Source organism: Myotis yumanensis, unplaced genomic scaffold, assembly GCF_028538775.1.
Source record: "Myotis yumanensis isolate MYYU_CA2020_CCGP unplaced genomic scaffold, mMyoYum1.0.hap1 SCAF_19, whole genome shotgun sequence".
NCBI classification, from domain to species: domain Eukaryota; kingdom Metazoa; phylum Chordata; class Mammalia; order Chiroptera; family Vespertilionidae; genus Myotis; species Myotis yumanensis.
In genome coordinates, this window is record NW_027223770.1 from 9,337,430 (window position 1) to 9,354,373 (window position 16,944).

The 16,944-nt window shown below is 43.6% G+C and overlaps 1 protein-coding gene across 7 annotated transcripts in view; it reads left to right on the forward strand.

The window, feature by feature from the left end:
• Nucleotides 1-16,944, forward strand: part of HECTD4 (HECT domain E3 ubiquitin protein ligase 4) — a 154,194-nt gene that overhangs the window by 86,909 nt on the left and 50,341 nt on the right. For all 7 annotated transcript variants that reach the window (XM_070399372.1, XM_070399375.1, XM_070399374.1 and 4 more), the window contains 12 exons: nt 690-825; nt 943-1,084; nt 1,184-1,350; nt 3,452-3,598; nt 4,277-4,461; nt 5,610-5,763; nt 6,854-7,134; nt 7,338-7,527; nt 11,107-11,188; nt 14,382-14,584; nt 15,411-15,546; nt 16,316-16,498. In XM_070399372.1, coding sequence (XP_070255473.1) covers nt 690-825; nt 943-1,084; nt 1,184-1,350; nt 3,452-3,598; nt 4,277-4,461; nt 5,610-5,763; nt 6,854-7,134; nt 7,338-7,527; nt 11,107-11,188; nt 14,382-14,584; nt 15,411-15,546; nt 16,316-16,498 — 2,006 coding nt within the window. The remainder of the gene's footprint in view (nt 1-689; nt 826-942; nt 1,085-1,183; nt 1,351-3,451; nt 3,599-4,276; nt 4,462-5,609; nt 5,764-6,853; nt 7,135-7,337; nt 7,528-11,106; nt 11,189-14,381; nt 14,585-15,410; nt 15,547-16,315; nt 16,499-16,944) is intronic.

Sequence of the window (16,944 nt, forward strand, 5' to 3'; positions counted from 1 at the left end):
TGTGCGGCGAGATCGCATGCCAGGATGGTCCGCTACATAATGTCCCTGGCCCCGTTAGCCCTGGTTACTTAAAGTTCCCATAGAAAGACAACGACTCACTAAGGCTGGGGGTGCTTTCCAAGCGGCTCTTACATTAAAGTGTTCCTTTATAAAGCAACTATTTTCCTGGATAGGGTTAAGGAGTGTATCTTATAGGAAGGGGCTGGTCAGATTCTAGCTCAAGTGTGATATTTACTCTTACTATGATCAAAACAGGTGTCGAAAAATAGTAGTAAGTTCGTTAAACAAATCCAGGATTAAAGGGGAACAAAAGCCATCTCTGGGTGAAAAAAAGGGTCTGGATTTACTTGAATTAATGAATTTTTGCTGCCAGCAATCACTTTATTCTCCCTTGCTTTTTAAAATGCTCTACTAAAGTGGACATTGATAGTCTATGAAATTAAATTAATTTTTGAGCCTTTCTTTGGAAACCCAATTTGGTGAAAAGATTTTAGTTTTCCAAGCTAAGATTATTTTTAACCTAATATCTAGGTTTTAAAAATTGGCCTAAAAATATTAGTTGTGCTTTGCTTGCTGGTTTGGTGGTTGAAGTCTCACAGAAAGCAAAGCTATTCGGTAGTTCCAGATTGCTGCTATCCTTACAAATGGGATAGCAGATATGTGAACCCTTTTATTCCTCTCTGTTCCAGCTTGTAAATCAGCTTCTGAAACAAAGGTGATATCTCATGCTGTGCGGCAGCCTGTTTTTCTTCGTAGCATGTCGGCTCCTTCTGACCTGGAAATGATTGGTAATGAAGATTTGGAATTTACTAGAGCAAATCAGAGGTAAATGGCTAATGGCCAAGGTTGGATTCCCACATGCAGTTGAATGCTTTTCAATTAAAAAAACACACTCCCTGAGGGTCTCTTGTTTTCCTGAGCCAAGAGTTTTCTTTTCCATAGGCGACGCCATGGGACCAGCCACCGGAGCAGCTCCTTTACGCTTCTGCAGTCATTGGCCATCGAGGACAGCAGGGACAAGCCCACCTACAGTGTCCTGCTGGGGCAGCTGTTTGCTTTCATCGGCACCAACCCTGACCAAGCTGTATGTCACGTATTGCCGACCATAGATAAATAATACTGAAAAGCACAGGCCTGTGACAGTTAGCCAGAATCAGGCGTGCTTCCTTCTCATGCATTTCAGGTGTCCAGCAGCAGCTTCCTTTTGGCTGCACAGACAAGGTGGAGGCGGGGAAACACTCGCAAGCAGGCCCTGGTGCACATGCGCGAACTGTTGACTGCAGCTGTGCGAGTTGGGGGAGTGACACATCTTGTGGGTCCAGTGACAATGGTTCTTCAGGGAGGACCCAGGTCAGTTGTTTCTGTTGGTTTATACTGTCCTGTCCGGAATGGGCAAAGCCCTTCCAACGATTATTCTTGGGACCAAATCATAGACTGTGGTTTTGCTTATGTTTCCTCCTAAAATATTATATTTTTATTTTTATAAAAGTAATTCATGATTTTATAAACACTCAGCATATACAGAAAATAAGTCTCTTTACTCACCTTTTCCTCTTAAATTTCACTGTTCATTAACAGCTTGTTGTATCAAGTACACATACATAAATAGCTGTTTAATTCTCTTTGTACACATACGTGTGTATGTGTGTGATTTTTTAAAACTTAATTCCTATTATACAATAAATGCCTTACTGTAATCTGAGTTGTTTTGCTTTGTGTATCTTGGATCTATCTTTTCATGTCACTACATATGAATCTGCTTTACAGTTTTTAAGAACTTCATGGACCTCCATTGTATGGATGTCTAAATTTTATATTATTTAACTCATCTCCTGCTGATGGACACATCGGTTCATTCTTTCTTCTCTCTCTTCCTCTTCTTCCCTCCCTTCTGTTCATTCTTTCTTCTTTCTGTTTTGTTTGTTTTTGCATTAACAATAGTGCGTTAATCAACATCCTTATACTTGTATTTTTGTATACTTTTATGCTTATTTACTGTTTTAATTTCTAAAAACATAATTGTAGATACTAACTTAGAAAACGGTTTTGTAACTGATTTGTGCGGAATTTTGCATTACCAGTTTCCCACTGTGCTTTAGAGATCTTCAGAGAGAAATAGAAAAGGCTTTTCTCTCCCAGTCCTGGGCTGGGACTGCTGGAGGCTGCATGTGCCTCCTGGCAACTCTCTAGGGAATTCTGGCCAACAAGGGAGGGCAGTGGCTGGAGGAAAATGTGTTAACCAGGAGCTCATGTGAATATCTTGAGAAATTTCTGTCACTCAGGAAAGGCTGGTTATTCTTCAGAAGCAAACAACTCCAAAATCTCGGTGGTTTAAGCAAAATTTTAGTTCTTGCTCATGCTCATCACAGGTCCATCTTGGCTCATGGTAATCACAAGGAGCTCAGGACAGAGAGGAGACCACCATCTCAAAAGCTGTCGGTCCCCTTGTCAGAGCTCTGGTCATTGGCCAGGCTAGTCACATGCCCACCCTACCACAGGGGTGCCCAGAAGGCTCAGTGGGTAACACTAACAATACCACAACTTACTTCCAGAATAATTTCTCCATAACATTTCCCTCAATTACTAATGTCACATGTCAAACATTTGAAAAAATGCAAAAAGTCCCGAAGTGTAAAATCACCTGTAAATCTAGTATCTTAAAATAAAACTTAACATTTTAGTGCATTCTGTCTTTATTCTAACCATAGATCTCATCTCCTATAATGTTATTAGTGGTTCTATAGCACTGTATCATGTTGCTGAACCTTTATTAAGCCAACTCCCTATTTTTAAACCTTAGGATTTATTTTTACTATTATAAACAATATTACATTGCATATCTTTGTCAGTATATCTAGATAGTTCCAGTTCTAAACTAATAGCAATTGCTATAGAATCTAGCCCAAGTTGTGTTTTTACACTGGGTAAGTCTTACTTCTGTCAGCTAGATTCTCCTTCTCTGCTAATAGAGTGTGAACTTGAAAAGGACACTTAGCTGATCTGGGTCTTGGCTTTCTCATTAGGTACAGTCACATTTACAGCATTCATTGCTGCATGGGACACTGTAGGTGTGTCTCAAATAAGTAGTTTTCATTATTAAATACATTTGGGAAATGTTGGGTACCATTTCTTGCTCTTAGATATACTATGGACTTTAACTTTATAAGGCTCTGAGAAGTCCTGCAGTAGGGAGCCTGCTTAACTTTACCTAACCTAGGATTCCTTGTACTTCTCTTGAGTGTGTGGCATTGTCTTGGAGGCACACTTAGAAATCCTGCCCAACGGTCTCCTGTGGTCCTGCAGTTAGGGAAACACCAGTGATGGCCAAGATCCCTTTAGTTCTAAATTCATTAGACACTCAGGTTTCTCAGAAGAAATCTCTTGCTCCCATGTTCACTGTCACTGTTCTTGACATGGCTCAGGAAGCCTGAGTTTTGGTTTTATTTCCTAGAATTGAAGAACTAACCTGTGGTGGGATGGTTGAGCAGGTCCAGGAAGCCTTTGGCGAGACCATGACCTCCGTTGTGTCTTTGTGTGCTCGTTACCCTATTGCGTGTGCAAATAGCATTGGACTCTTGTGTACCATACCTTACACCAGGTAAGCAAGGAAATGCTTTTTATTGTATGTAAGTTATACCACATTGTAGTTAATTAAATAAAAATATTTTTAACTTAAAAAATTGGATTTTTTTGCTTTGATTATCCAATGATATCATGCTGATTAAATGAGCTTGCTTCCTGATGCCTGATGTTACTATGTAAATTCCTTATTGTTGAGTTCCTACATGATCAAATGTGGCCATTAGAGATTATATTACATTGCGAGAATGAAGAGGTTTGAAGAAAAGAAAAAGGTCCTTAGGAAATTACTTATAATTTTGTCAAAAATTTTTTTCATGTGCTCATCTATTTCCTTTCTTAGTCACTCAGTTAATAGTTTGAAGATGTTAGGCACTCATGAAGTCATTCTTTGAATCCCCTTATGATAAAAACATATAATTTTTTTCTGTTAGAGCAACCTCGAGTTGATGCCATCAGTTTTTACTTTGCTGTTCTGTATGAACAAACCAGAACTTGAAGTTCCTAATTAATGAAGGAGATCCTCATTCTATAAAAACATTTCTGTATTCAGTTATACATGGGAGTATTCTAAGTTGTAAACAAAGACCTATACCGACATGTTTTTTGCCCCTTTGATAACCTGAGTCTTAAGTGAGAGATTCTTGAGGGCTGGTCAGTTATGTTTGTTCTGTATAACCCTTTCCACCTGGCCCAGGAGTGAAGAGAAGTGCCTGGTGCGCAGTGGCCTCGTTCAGCTCATGGATCGGCTGTGTAGCCTGAGCAGTCAGACCGAGTCCAGCTCCAGTGAGAAACAAACCAAGAAACAGAAGGTGGCCACCATGGCCTGGGCAGCCTTCCAGGTGCTTGCCAACCGCTGTGTTGAGTGGGAAAAAGAAGAAGGTAAGAAGCAGGATTCCTCTCTCTCCCTTCCTCTATCTCTAAAATCAATTAAAAAAGAAAAAGATACAGTCTAGTGGGGGAAGTTGACCAGTGAACATATAACTACAGGGTAGTCAGTGCCATAATCAAGGTGAATACAAAGTGATGTGGGAGCATAGAGGTTTCTGTAGACCAGCTGTGCTACAGGTCAGGCAGAGCTTACCAAAGACGGTGACATGTCAGTTACTCTTGAAGGGATAATGAAGACTTCCAAGCAGAATAAACAGTGCACATAGACACTGGGATCCAGGAAATCATAGGAAGTTCAGGAAAATACAAAAAATTGTTGTGGCTTTTATAAGAAACTAGAGGCCCGGTGCACAAAATTCGTGCACTGGGGGGCTGTCCCTCAGCCCCGCCTGCTCCCTCTCCTCTGACAGTCCGGGAGCCCTTGGGGGATGTCTGACTGATGTCATCCTCGAGGAGCGAGGAGCGGGCCTAAGCCATGAGTCGGACATCCTTAGTGCTGCCACAGAGGTGGGAGAGGCTCCCGCCACTGCCGCTGTGCTCACCAGCCATGAGCCTGGCTTCTGCTGAGCGGAGCTCCCCCGGGGGGGGGGGGGGGGGCGGTCCCTCAGCCCGGCTTGTGCCCTTTTGCAGTCCAGGAGCCCTCGGGGGATGTCTGACTGACATCCTTAGCGCTGCTGTGGAGGCGGGCCGCTGTGCTCGCCAGCTGTCAGCCAGGCTTGTGGCTAAGCAGAGCTCCCCCTGTGGAAGTGTACTGATCACCAGGGGGCAGCTCCTGCATGGAATGTCTGCCCCTTGGTGGTCAGTGCACATCATAGCAACTGGTCATTCCACCATTTGGTCAGTTTGCATATTACCCTTTTATTATAATAAAATATAGGATTATATTCAGTTTTAATTAAGAATAGTGTCTTTTCTCAACATTGAATCATTTTTCAAGTTACTATTACTTTTTTGTGTGCAGATGTTATCTAATGAGGAGATGCTAATTGGATAGCTAATAAAATACTGAGCAAGTTAAAAAAAAATGGGCAAGAGGGGAGGGCTTTAACAGGGAGGCCAAGGAGGAGGACGTGCCAACTTGCAGGCTCACCATGGCTTCTTGGGGTTTCACCAGGCTTTTTCTCTCTTTAACTCTGAAGGTGGCTCCACAGAGGCCGTGCACTCAGGTCTGGCCCGTCAGGTGTCCAGCCTTCTCACTAACCATCTTGCCCGAGCGACTGAGTGCTGTGGCAACCAGGCTGCAGGGAATGATGCACTCCAGGACGTCCTCAGTCTCCTCAATGATCTCTCGAGGTAGGGCAGGCCCACCGAGCCCTGGGAGCAGGCTGCTTGCCTCTTGAATGATTGGGGTTCCTTTGGTTGCCTTATCTTTTGAACCATGTAAATTACTAGGCTGTTCTGACATACTCCTGCCTCAAGAAAAATAATAGAGAATAAAGTCATTGAAAAATAGTATTTCATTCCAAAATGTGAGGATTATTTAGATGAATATCCACATCATAAAGTAGTATAGTTTGCTTCAATACTTTGCTGGTAACATCTGCTTGCCTTTCAAGTCTATGCATTTACATTCAATAACCAAAAATCCTTACCCTCATTATAACAAGATTAAGGAATAATCAGTCAGGACCTTTCATTAACTCACTTTCTCATGCTGTATCTTTTTAAGTTTTATTTATTGACTTTGAGAGAGAGAGAAACATTGATATATTGTTCCACTTATTTATGAATTCAAAGGTTTATTCTTATATGTGCCCTGACGGGAGTTGAACCCGGAACCTTGGCATATCAGGACAATGCTCTAACCAACTTAGCTACCCAGCCAGGGCCTCATGCTGTGTCTTTAAAAGAAGATTTCTGTGGAAGTTTAGGACCATCATGTTGAGCCATGAGGCCCACGGGAGCTTGTCCACACAGGCTGCTTGTTGTGTGGCTCCTGCTGGATTCAATGCTTTCTCCTTAGTGACAGCTGTGGCCGATCCCAGACTGGTGAGGCCTGCCCAGCACCGCATGGTGGCTCGTGTCTCGAGGTACTCCTTAAAAAGGACTGAAAGATGAGCTGTGAGGCTCCTAGGTTAGGTTTCTAAGTCTGGGTGCTCTGTGAGTCATGCCAAACTTTAGGATCTCATGTAAGTGAGCATCAGGGATCAGGAAAATATTAAAAAATCTTTCTTTTTAAGTATTATTGGTGAATTATGAGCTTTCATCAGATAATTACAAAAAACCTCAATTCTTGACCATCAAAGCACAGTTCCAAATCCAGGTCTTCCTCATGAAATCTGAAGTGATCCATTGGTTTAACCTCAGGTAGGGACCTCTTGCTTCTGAATTTCTATAGATTAACATTCCCAGCATCATGTACCTTTTCTTCCTTCTTTTTCAGGAGTCACATAGGTAAAGCCATCCTAAGCCAGCCAGCTTGTGTGTCCAAACTCCTCTCCCTGCTGCTTGACCAACGCCCGTCTCCGAAGCTGGTCCTTATCATCCTTCAGCTGTGCCGGGCGGCACTCCCACTAATGAGCGTAGAAGACTGTGGGAACGTGGAGCTCCCACCATGGAGCTACTCTGTTCCCTCCCTAAACAGTGAGCAGGAGGATCCCAGTGACCCCGCATCTAAGATCGCCTCGTTGCTCTTAGCAAAGCTGGCAGATTACGTGGTCCCAGGTGAGCAACTTTGGGACGGGAAAGTTGGCACTGCCTTTGTGGACACTCACACGAGCTTTCACTTGTCCACTGTGGCAACTGTGCTTTGTGATAAAAGAGATGAAGAAGGGGGAAGGGACACGGGGAGAAAGGGAAGAAGAGAGATTCCAAAATCAGTGTCCTCACTGCACAAACAACTTTGCAATTTTTCTGTTTGCTTAAAGGATGTCAGACAGTTCTTTCACCAACCGCTTCTGAACCTGACACCACATTGACAAAAACCAGTCCCAAGAATTCCTTAAAAGGAGATAAAGATCCTGGAGAAGAGAGTGAAGCAGTGGATGGCAAGCTCTCTATCTTTATCCACAAGCGGGAGGACCAGTCATCCCATGAAGTTCTCCAGCCATTACTAAGGTAACAGAGATTTAATAGCTACACGTCATCAAGCACTAACCATGTCACAGGCCCTGTGCTGAGTAAGCCCCTTACATATGTTAACTGTCTCAGCCCTCTTAGCAATTCTAAGACGTAATCACTGCTACTGTCATCCCTGTCATTACCCATGGAAAAACAGGCTGGGCTGAAAGGCAGACACAGGGTCTCTATTCACAACTTGACCACAGCTCAGTTCTATCTCTCCAAACCCAACAGAGCAAAAGCCCTGTTGACAATGTATTGTTTGTGTTCGATGGAGAATTTACTGTGTGACTTGGGCTTTGAGAAGGAATAATGCAAACAGTGTTATTGGCATCCTTCAGCCATCAGTAAATTTGAAGATGCCATTGACTGTGGTGTGGAGATGTAAGATAAACTTTTTTTAGGTTTTATTCATTGAAGTATGAATGGTATGATTGCTCAAAGAAGTAGAAATATGTCATTATTGTCCAATGACCACTAGCCTTTGGGGCCCTGTTAGTGGGATCCAGGACATCGGGAGGCCTGCCATAGAGCACAAGGGACTGTAGAGCAGGTGCTTATGTCTCAGGTGGAAGAGTCATAAACACCTGCTCTACATGATTTGGTGATGGTTTCATCTTCATAATTGGGTCCCTTGTCTGCCATTGTGGCAACTGAAAACACTAATGGGCTGCTGGCATAAACTAAGCAGGTTCAGGGCGGGTCAGTGCTTATGAAGAAATATCTAAGAAACATCTTGGGCGTTGCAAAACGTCACAGTGTAAGTTTGGTGGCGGAGGAAGCTGAATTATTAAAAAGGAAGATCCAGGGGAGAAACCAAGATGGCGGCATAGGTAAACCCCTGAAATTGCTGCCTCGCACAACAAATTCAAAAATACAACTAAAAGACACGGACATCATCCAGAACCACAGGAAGGCTAGCTGAGTGGAAAGTCTACAACTAGAAGGAAAGAGAAAAGCACACTGAGACTCAGAGGAGGTGCAGAAGTAAAGTGCAGAGGTATGGAGGCGCATGCGGAAAGGGCTGGCAGCTGAGGACGCGGTTGTCTTTTTCAATCAGGAGGGAGTCACAAGCTCCCCACTGCTCTGAACGCCAGTTCCGGGTGAGTCTCTGGGGACCCAGACTCATATGGGGAGAAACTGGACTGTCTAGCAGTGGGCGGAACTCGAGGGCGGCTTTCTCTCAGAGGTGCCTGCAGCGATTACCACGGGACACAGAGACCCGGGACCTCTTAGGGCAGGACTGAGGATCAGCCATAGCTGTTTGCTCTGCCCTGTTGATTCCCTGAGACCCCGCCCCACCCAAGCTGTGGCAGAGGCTTTTGCATATGAATGACTTGGCCCTTTGCAATCTACAATTACCTAACAAACTGCAACTGGGTCAGAGAGTCCCAGAACATCCAAAAGAAGGTCCAAGGCCCCACAGCAGCTTGCATTGCTTCACAGCTGGGCCTCATCTGGGCACCTCCAAACCCCAAACAAAGAAGAGGAATCTGCAGATCTCTCCATAGCTCCTGCTGGGTAGCCTCAGGCAGAGGCTAAATTAGCACCTCCTTAGAGATCCAAGAGCCAGTGTACCCAGTAGTCAGAATGGACCATCCAGATTACAACTCCTCAGATCCATAAGGGACATACTCGGGGCAGACTCAGTGAGCACCAAAGCCCCACTGAAGCAAGTCTTACCCCATAAGGGTGTCTTTAGTACAGAAGTTCTCCCACCGTAGACACAGCTGATTCTCACAGCCAATTGGCCTGGAGGTCAATTCCTCCCAGTTTTATCTACAACAGTCAAGGCTTAACTACAAGATTGTGCACACAGCCCACAAAGGGGTGAACCAAGAGTGTCCACCTCAGGTAATTGGGGAGGCTGAGCCACTGGGCCCTATAGGACACCTAGCACAGAAAGCCACTCTGTCAACACAGGGAAGCAGCCAAAATGTGGAGACAAAGAAACAGGTCACAAATGACAGAAATGGAGGAAAGCAAACTACTGGATATAGAGTTCAAAACCACAGTTATAAGGTTTTTCAAGAATTTTCTAGAACCCACCGATAAATTCAGTGAGACCCTCAATAAGTCTAGTGAAACCCTCAAGGGTATGTAAAAGGACCAACTAGAAATTAAGCATACACTGACTGAAATAAAGAATATTATACAAAGTTCCAACAGCAGACTAGAGGATCGCAAGAATCAAGTCAAAGCTTTGAAGTACAAAAAAGTAAAAAACACCCAACTGAAAAAGCAAAAAGAAAAAAGAATCCAAAAATATGAAGATAGTGTAAGGAGCCTCTGGGACAACTTCAAGCGATCCAACATCCGAATTATGGGGGTGCCAGAAGAAGAGAGAGAGCAAGATATTGAAAACCTATTTGAAGAAATAATGACAGAAAACTTTCCCTACCTGGTGAAAGAAATAGACTTACAAGTCCAGTATGTGCAGAGCACCCCAAACAATAGGAATCCAAAGAGGACCACACCAAGAAACATCATAATTAAAATGCCAAGAGCAAAAGACAAAGAGAGAATCTTAAAAGCAGCAAGAGAAAAACAGTTAGTTACCTACAAGGGAGTACCCATATGATTGTCAGTTGATTTCTCAACAGAAACTATGCAGGCCAGAAGGAAGTGGCAAGAAATATTCAAAGTGATGAATACCAAGAACCTACAACCAAGATTACTTTACCCAGCAAAGCTATCATTCAGAATTGAAGGTCAGATAAAGAGCTTCACAGATAAGAAAAAGCTAAAGGAGTTCATCACCACCAAACCAGTATTATATGAAATGCTGAAAGGTATTCTTTAAGAAGAGGAAGAAGAAGAAAAAGGTAAAGATAAAAATTATGAACAACAAATACATATCTATCAACAAGTGAATCTAAAAATCAAGTGAATAAAAAATCTGATGAACAGAATAAACTGGTGAATATAATAGAATCAGGGGCATGGAAAGGGAGTGGACTGACAATTCTCGGGGGTAAAAGGGTGTGGGGGGTGTGGGAAGAGACTGGACAAAAATAGTACACCTATGGATGAGAACAGTGGGAGGAGGGTAAGGGCAGAGGGTGGGGTGGGAACCGGGTGGAGGGGAGGTATGGGGGGAAAAAAGAGGAACAACTCTAATAATCTGAACAATAAAGATTTAAAACAAAAACAAACAAAAAAACAAAACAAACAAACAAAGGGAGATCCAGTCATTCACATCAGGGCATTGAATTCATGCTGTTATTAAAATTCCCCTCACTTGGGGATTCAGGTCACTTACTGAGTGTCTCCTGTGTGCTCGGCCTTCTTTATTGTAGATTCAGACTCTCAATTTCATTCAACCCTTTAGTCTGTACATCATTTTCACATAGGTTTTTAATTATCCTTAAACTCTAAAAACAACTGTTGTTTTAATTCCTTAAAGTCTATAATTAAGCAACATAAGATCATGTCCTTTTGGAAAAATTGAATCTTAACAGTGCATTTTAAAAACCAGTAATGGTGGCCTGACCATTGCTGGATGGCCCCACAGTATGCAGCCCCACCTTTGACTGAGCCGGTAATATTGGTGCCTTTCTCTCTTCCCCTTTTCAGTAGCTCAGAAGGACGGCCCTTCCGACTTGGTACTGGTGCCAACATGGAGAAGGTTGTGAAAATGGATCGAGACATGACCAAGGTAACCCTAATATGCAGACACCTGCTCTGACAAGACCCACAGTTAAAGCACATTTGCTGTGCTTCAGGTTTTCACAAGACTTTTTTTTTTTTTTAATTTAAGTTCCCACAAAGAGGCAGGGTGAGAAATTGAAGTCAGTGGCTTAACTGAGGCCATTTTAAAGAGAAGTAGTCAAAACCAATTTGTCACCCTGACCAGTTTGGCTCAGTAGATAGAGCGTCAGCCTGGGGACTGAAGGGTCCCAGGTTCAATTCCAGTCAAGGGCATGTACCTTGATTGCGGGCAAATCCCCAGTAGGGGGTGTGCAGGAGGCAGCTGATCGATGTTTCTCTCTCATCGATGTTTCTAACTCTCTATCCCTTCCCCTTCCTCTCTGTAAAAAATCAATAAAATATATATTTTTTAAAATACCAATTTGTCATTAATGTTAAAATGTAAAAGAGAACCCTTGGTTTTGACCTATAAATTTTTCTTAGCTCTGTTAAAAAAGTTTTACAGCCTAAAAATACTTTAAAAGTGATAATAGAAGAATAGCCTATCAAAATATAAAAATATGCCCAGGCTCACAAATCACATCCTCCTATATAATAAAAGGCTAATATGCAAATTAACCAAATCACAGAACGACTGGTCGCTATGATTCTCAATGACCACCAGGGGACAGATGCTCAACGCAGGAGCTGTCCCCTGGTGATCAATGTGCTCCCGCAGGGGGAGCACTGCTCAGCCAGAAGTCCTGAGCTGGGCTCACAACTGGCAAGTGTAGCGGTGGTGGCGGGAGCCTCTCCTGCCTCCACAGCAGTGCTAAGGATGTCTGACTGACTGAGCAGTCGGGCATCCCCCAAGGGCTCCCAGACTGCGAGAGGGCACAGGCTGGGCTGAAGGCACGTGCACCCTTCCCCCCCAGTGCACGAATTTCATGCATTGGGCCTCTAGTAATCCTATATAATAAAAGAGAAACGTGTAAATTGACTGTTCCTCTGCTATGCTCACCAGCCAGTCAGGAGTGAGTATGCAAATTAACCCAACAAAGATAGCAGGTTAATTTGCATACACAGGCGCCAGGTGGAGAGCAGAGCTGGAGAACTGGCAGCTTGGGGGGATGTGGCTCCCTCAGTCGCTCCCCCCAAGCCGCCAGGCGAAGAGCAGAGAGGGAGAACTGGTGCTTGGAGGACTTGGCAGAGTGGGAGGCCATGGGATGGAGACAGAGCAGGAAGGGAAAACTAAGAGTGTGGGGAGCACCAGGAATTCTGGGGATAGTAGTTCTGGTGGCAGCCCCAGGACCGGAAGCAGAAGCCCAGAGCGCAGAGAGCACCAGGAATGCTGGGAATCATAGTTCTGGTGGCAAACAGGTCTCCTAGACACTAGAGCAGTGGTTCTCAACCTGTGGGTCGCGACTCCTTTGGGGGTCAAATGACCCTTTCACAGGGGTCACCTAAGACCATCAGAAAACACATATATAATTACATATTGTTTTTGTGATTAATCATTATGCTTTAATTATGTTCGATTTGTAACAATGAAAATACATCCTGCATATCAGATATTTACATTACGATTCATAACAGTAGCAACATTACAGTTATGAAGTAGCAACGAAAATAATTTTATGGTTGGGGGTCACCACAACATGAGGAACTGTATTAAAGGGTCGCAACATTAGGAAGGTTGAGAACCACTGCACTAGAGCAAAGTGAGCCTAGAGCAAGTTACTGTTGCAGTGGGGGATGGAGGGAAAGCAAAGGTGAGAAACATAAGTAAAATCAGAGTGTCTAGGAAAAATTAAAGGGAAGATATCCTAAAACTTCTAGGAAATCTCCACCAATGAAGCAAAGAAAGAAAAAATGCCTCTATTATTCTGTGAGCAACAAACCAAACTGAGTTGGGGTCACAGACAGTTCACTCATATGATTGCAAAGACAGAAACTCCTGGATTGGAGAGGGTGCAAGTCGGGCTGAGGGACCCGCACACCCCCTAGTGCACGAATGTCGTGCATCGGGCCTCTAGTCTAGTATATTAATAAAGGAAAGGAATAAAAACAGTAATGTGTCATTTTCGCCTGGCAGATGGGAAAGTTAAGAAAGTTGGATAATGCCGAAACCAGTTTGGCTCAGTGGATAGAGCATCGGCCTGCGGACTGAGAGGTCCCAGGTTCGATTCCGGTCAAGGGCATGTACCTGGGTTGCGGGCACATCCCCAGTAGGGGATGTGCAGGAGGCAGCTGATCGATGTTTCTCTCTCATCGATGTTTCTGGTTCTCTATCTCTCTCCCTTCCTCTCTGTAAAAAGTCAATAAAATATATTTAAAAAAAAAAAAAAAGAAAGTTGGATAATGCCCAGTATTGTCAAGGTGAGGATACAAAGGCATTTTCCAGTATCCAGAGAGAACCATGCTCTTCACAGTTCCGTTTGTAAATAACAAATAGGATCTGTGTACACATACATACGGGGTTGGTTGAAGACATTGTTATATGTCAATTATACCTCAATTCTTTAAATTTTTTTAATATATATTTTATTGATTTTTTTATAGAGAGGAAGGGAGAGGGATAGAGAGTTAGAAACATCGATGAGAGAGAAACATTGATCAGCTGCCTCCTGCACACCCCCTACTGGGGATGTGCCTGCAACCAAGGTACATGCCCTTGACCGGAATCGAACCTGGGCCCCTTCAGTCCGCAGGCCAACACTCTATCCACTGAGCCAAACCGGTTAGGGCTGTACCTCAATTTGTTAAATCAGCGGTCGCCAACCTTTCAGACTTCATGGACCACCAGTGGTCCGCAGACCACTGGTTGACAACCACTGCTTTAAGTTTAAAAATTGTTATATTTATATGATAAAATACAGTACAACTCTCAAAAAGAGTCAGATAACTCTTTATACCAATACAGGAACATATTCATGATGTTTTGATAACTGATAGAAATAAATGGAAAAACTGCATGTAGAGTGATCCATGATAATGTAAGTGAGATTGTGCATGGAAAACATCTAGAAGACTAACAGTTTTCTCTGTCTAGGTGAGGACACAGGATGTTTTGGGGAATTTCCCTTCCTCTGCACAATGTTAATATGTGAAGTTTTAAAAACGAGTCTGGGTTGGTTTGGTAGTTGGGGACACAGATTTCACAGAGTTTAGCGATGAGAGGAGTGACATGGATCTCGAGAGCGTCTTCCAATGCCCTGCAGGGTGGCTGCTGCGAGGTGGTCACAGAGGAAGCCGCAGCTGCTCTCCGGAAAGCAACCAAGTGGGCACAGTCAGGCCTCATCATCAGTGTTGGGCCACCTGTGGAATCGGTCAACCCAGAGACTGTGAGTGGACTGTCCACGGGTGACAAAAAGAAAACTGCCCAGACCTCCATTTGCCGAGAGAGGAACTCTGAGCTTGCGAGGTAAGTCCTTCCATAGGTCGAGCCTGTCCACTCTCTTTTCACATTTACTTTGTGATGGGTTTGTTTTTAGGGTTTTAATTTTATATCACCCATTGACCTGCTGGAAATGGGGACTGGGGGCTTAAAATACCCCCCTGAGGTTGTGATGGACAAACAGGGAGGCACTCCTGGCTGAGGACACCTATAACCAGAGGCTTGTTGTTGTTGTTTTAATATGTTTTTACTTATTTTAGAGAGAGAGGAAGGGAGGGGAGGAAGAGAGAGAGAAACATCAATCAGCTGCCTTCCATGCTCACCCTGACCTGGGGTTGAATCCGAAACCTGGGTATGTGCCCCGACTGGGAATCGAACCGGTGACCTTTCAGTGCACAGGATGATGCTCGACCAACTGAGCCTTACCAGCCAGGTCACATTTATTTTTTTTAGAGGCTTGTTGTTCTGAGAAAGGCCACAACCACAAACACCAGCTACAGTTTTTTGAGTGTTAGTGAACTCTGGCCTTGCTGCCTTTACTTCTTCCAAACAATCCTTCCCACCATCCCCGCTGTGCACATGAGCTTCTTTCTGGGAGAGGAGTGGGTGAATGCATTTGCCAGGTGTTCCATTCTTGTGAGCAGTGCAGGTACAGTTGGTCTCCTCGATCCTACGATCCTACGACTTGCACCATCAAAATCGGAGGTTCATCGTTTCAGAGGAGTCTTAGTTACCGAAAAGATTTCTTCCTAATGATAACTTAGCTTCTTCTCAGTCAGTGAATTCTGACACCAACACTAAAAGCCACTTCTTGGCACTGGGCACTGACAGTGTTCCCTATTGGCACTTGCAGGACCGACCCCGTCCGACCCTTCATCAGTGGGCATGTGGCAAATAGCATGGCTGCGGAAGTGATCGCCCTGCTGCATAGCTTGCTAATGGCACCTGAATCAAATGCCGCTCAGATATGGACCACAACGGCAGAAAAGGTCAGTGCGGTGTTGCTGCTGAACTAAGGAGACTAGGGTTCTTTTTGAATCATGCCTAGCAAGGAACATTTTTAGGAAAGCGAGATTTCCCGTATTGGCCAGTTATACTTGTTCCCTGTTTTCCCCCTCAAATTTGCTTTGATTTAGTAGTTTCAGCTCTGTTCACCAGTTCTAATCTTACAGAAAACAGGACAGAATTCTCAGGGAAAGAATGGCACCCCTTGATTCTCCTTCTTGCTTGTGTTTGAGTGGTGCCGACATTAGGACATTGTGCAGCCTTGTTTATTGCATTTTTGAAGGCACTTGCTAAGTCTTACGGTGGCCCCTGTGTGATTTACACTCCCTGAGTGCTCTGTTAGTAATGCATCATGACCAATGCAGCTAGAGGTCTGTGATCAGTTCCCCTTTCCCATGGTCATTCTTCAAGTGACTCTATGTACCATGTCCTAAAGGTAGTTGGGTGTGAGATGTAGGGAGTATGCTCTGACAGTTTCCTTCAGATAAATGTTTGCTTTATTTTAGGGGTTTTATTAATACAGTGTTTGTTTCTTCCCTATTTTGAGGTTGTGTATTTCCAGTTCTGTCCAACTACCGAAGGCAAATATGACAGGAATGTCAGGGGTCTTACCTAATAGTTATTTCATCCCTCCCATACCCACAGTTACTTCAGTACATGAAACCCAGTCACTGTTGTAGACACTTCATCACCCTTTGTATCAAAATGACCAAAGCTCCAGCTCCTCCTACATGGACTGCTTCTTATATTTAGGTTCTGTCTCGTGCACTGATGTACATTCCACAGTTGGGGAAATATGCAGAAAGCATTCTGGAAAATGGAAGCAGTAGTGGTCGAAAACTCGCCAAACTTCAGAGAATTGCCCGCCAGGCCGTCGCCGCACTGTGTGCACTTGGAGGCTTTAAAGAGACAATCAAGATAGGGTCCGAGGTTCAGGTAACCAGCCACCATTTCCCCATATCATTGTTTTCCTCTGCATATAAGCATCCATTGATTAATTGACTATCTGTACCGACAAGTGTTGTCCACCTGTTGGATAAAATCCTTGGTCCTTCAAGCTAAATAAGGAATCTGAGAAATGCATTCTAATTCACACTGTGTTGCAGACTGAATATTAAAACATTACTGTATATTGTTAACTGTGATACTATAATACTTATGTCCTGTGGTATCTTCAGTATTGGCAGTATTTTAGAATTGAAATTTTGATATTTAATTGAGATTAAATCATACTGTGACCACCTTGACATAAAATTTTAGGGCCTATTATTTTAACTCATGTTCAGGACTTAGTATTATAATAAACTGCTGATATTATATGATATCAGCATTATAATCAACTGTTACTGTAATGCCCTAATGACAGCTGTGAATTTACTCTT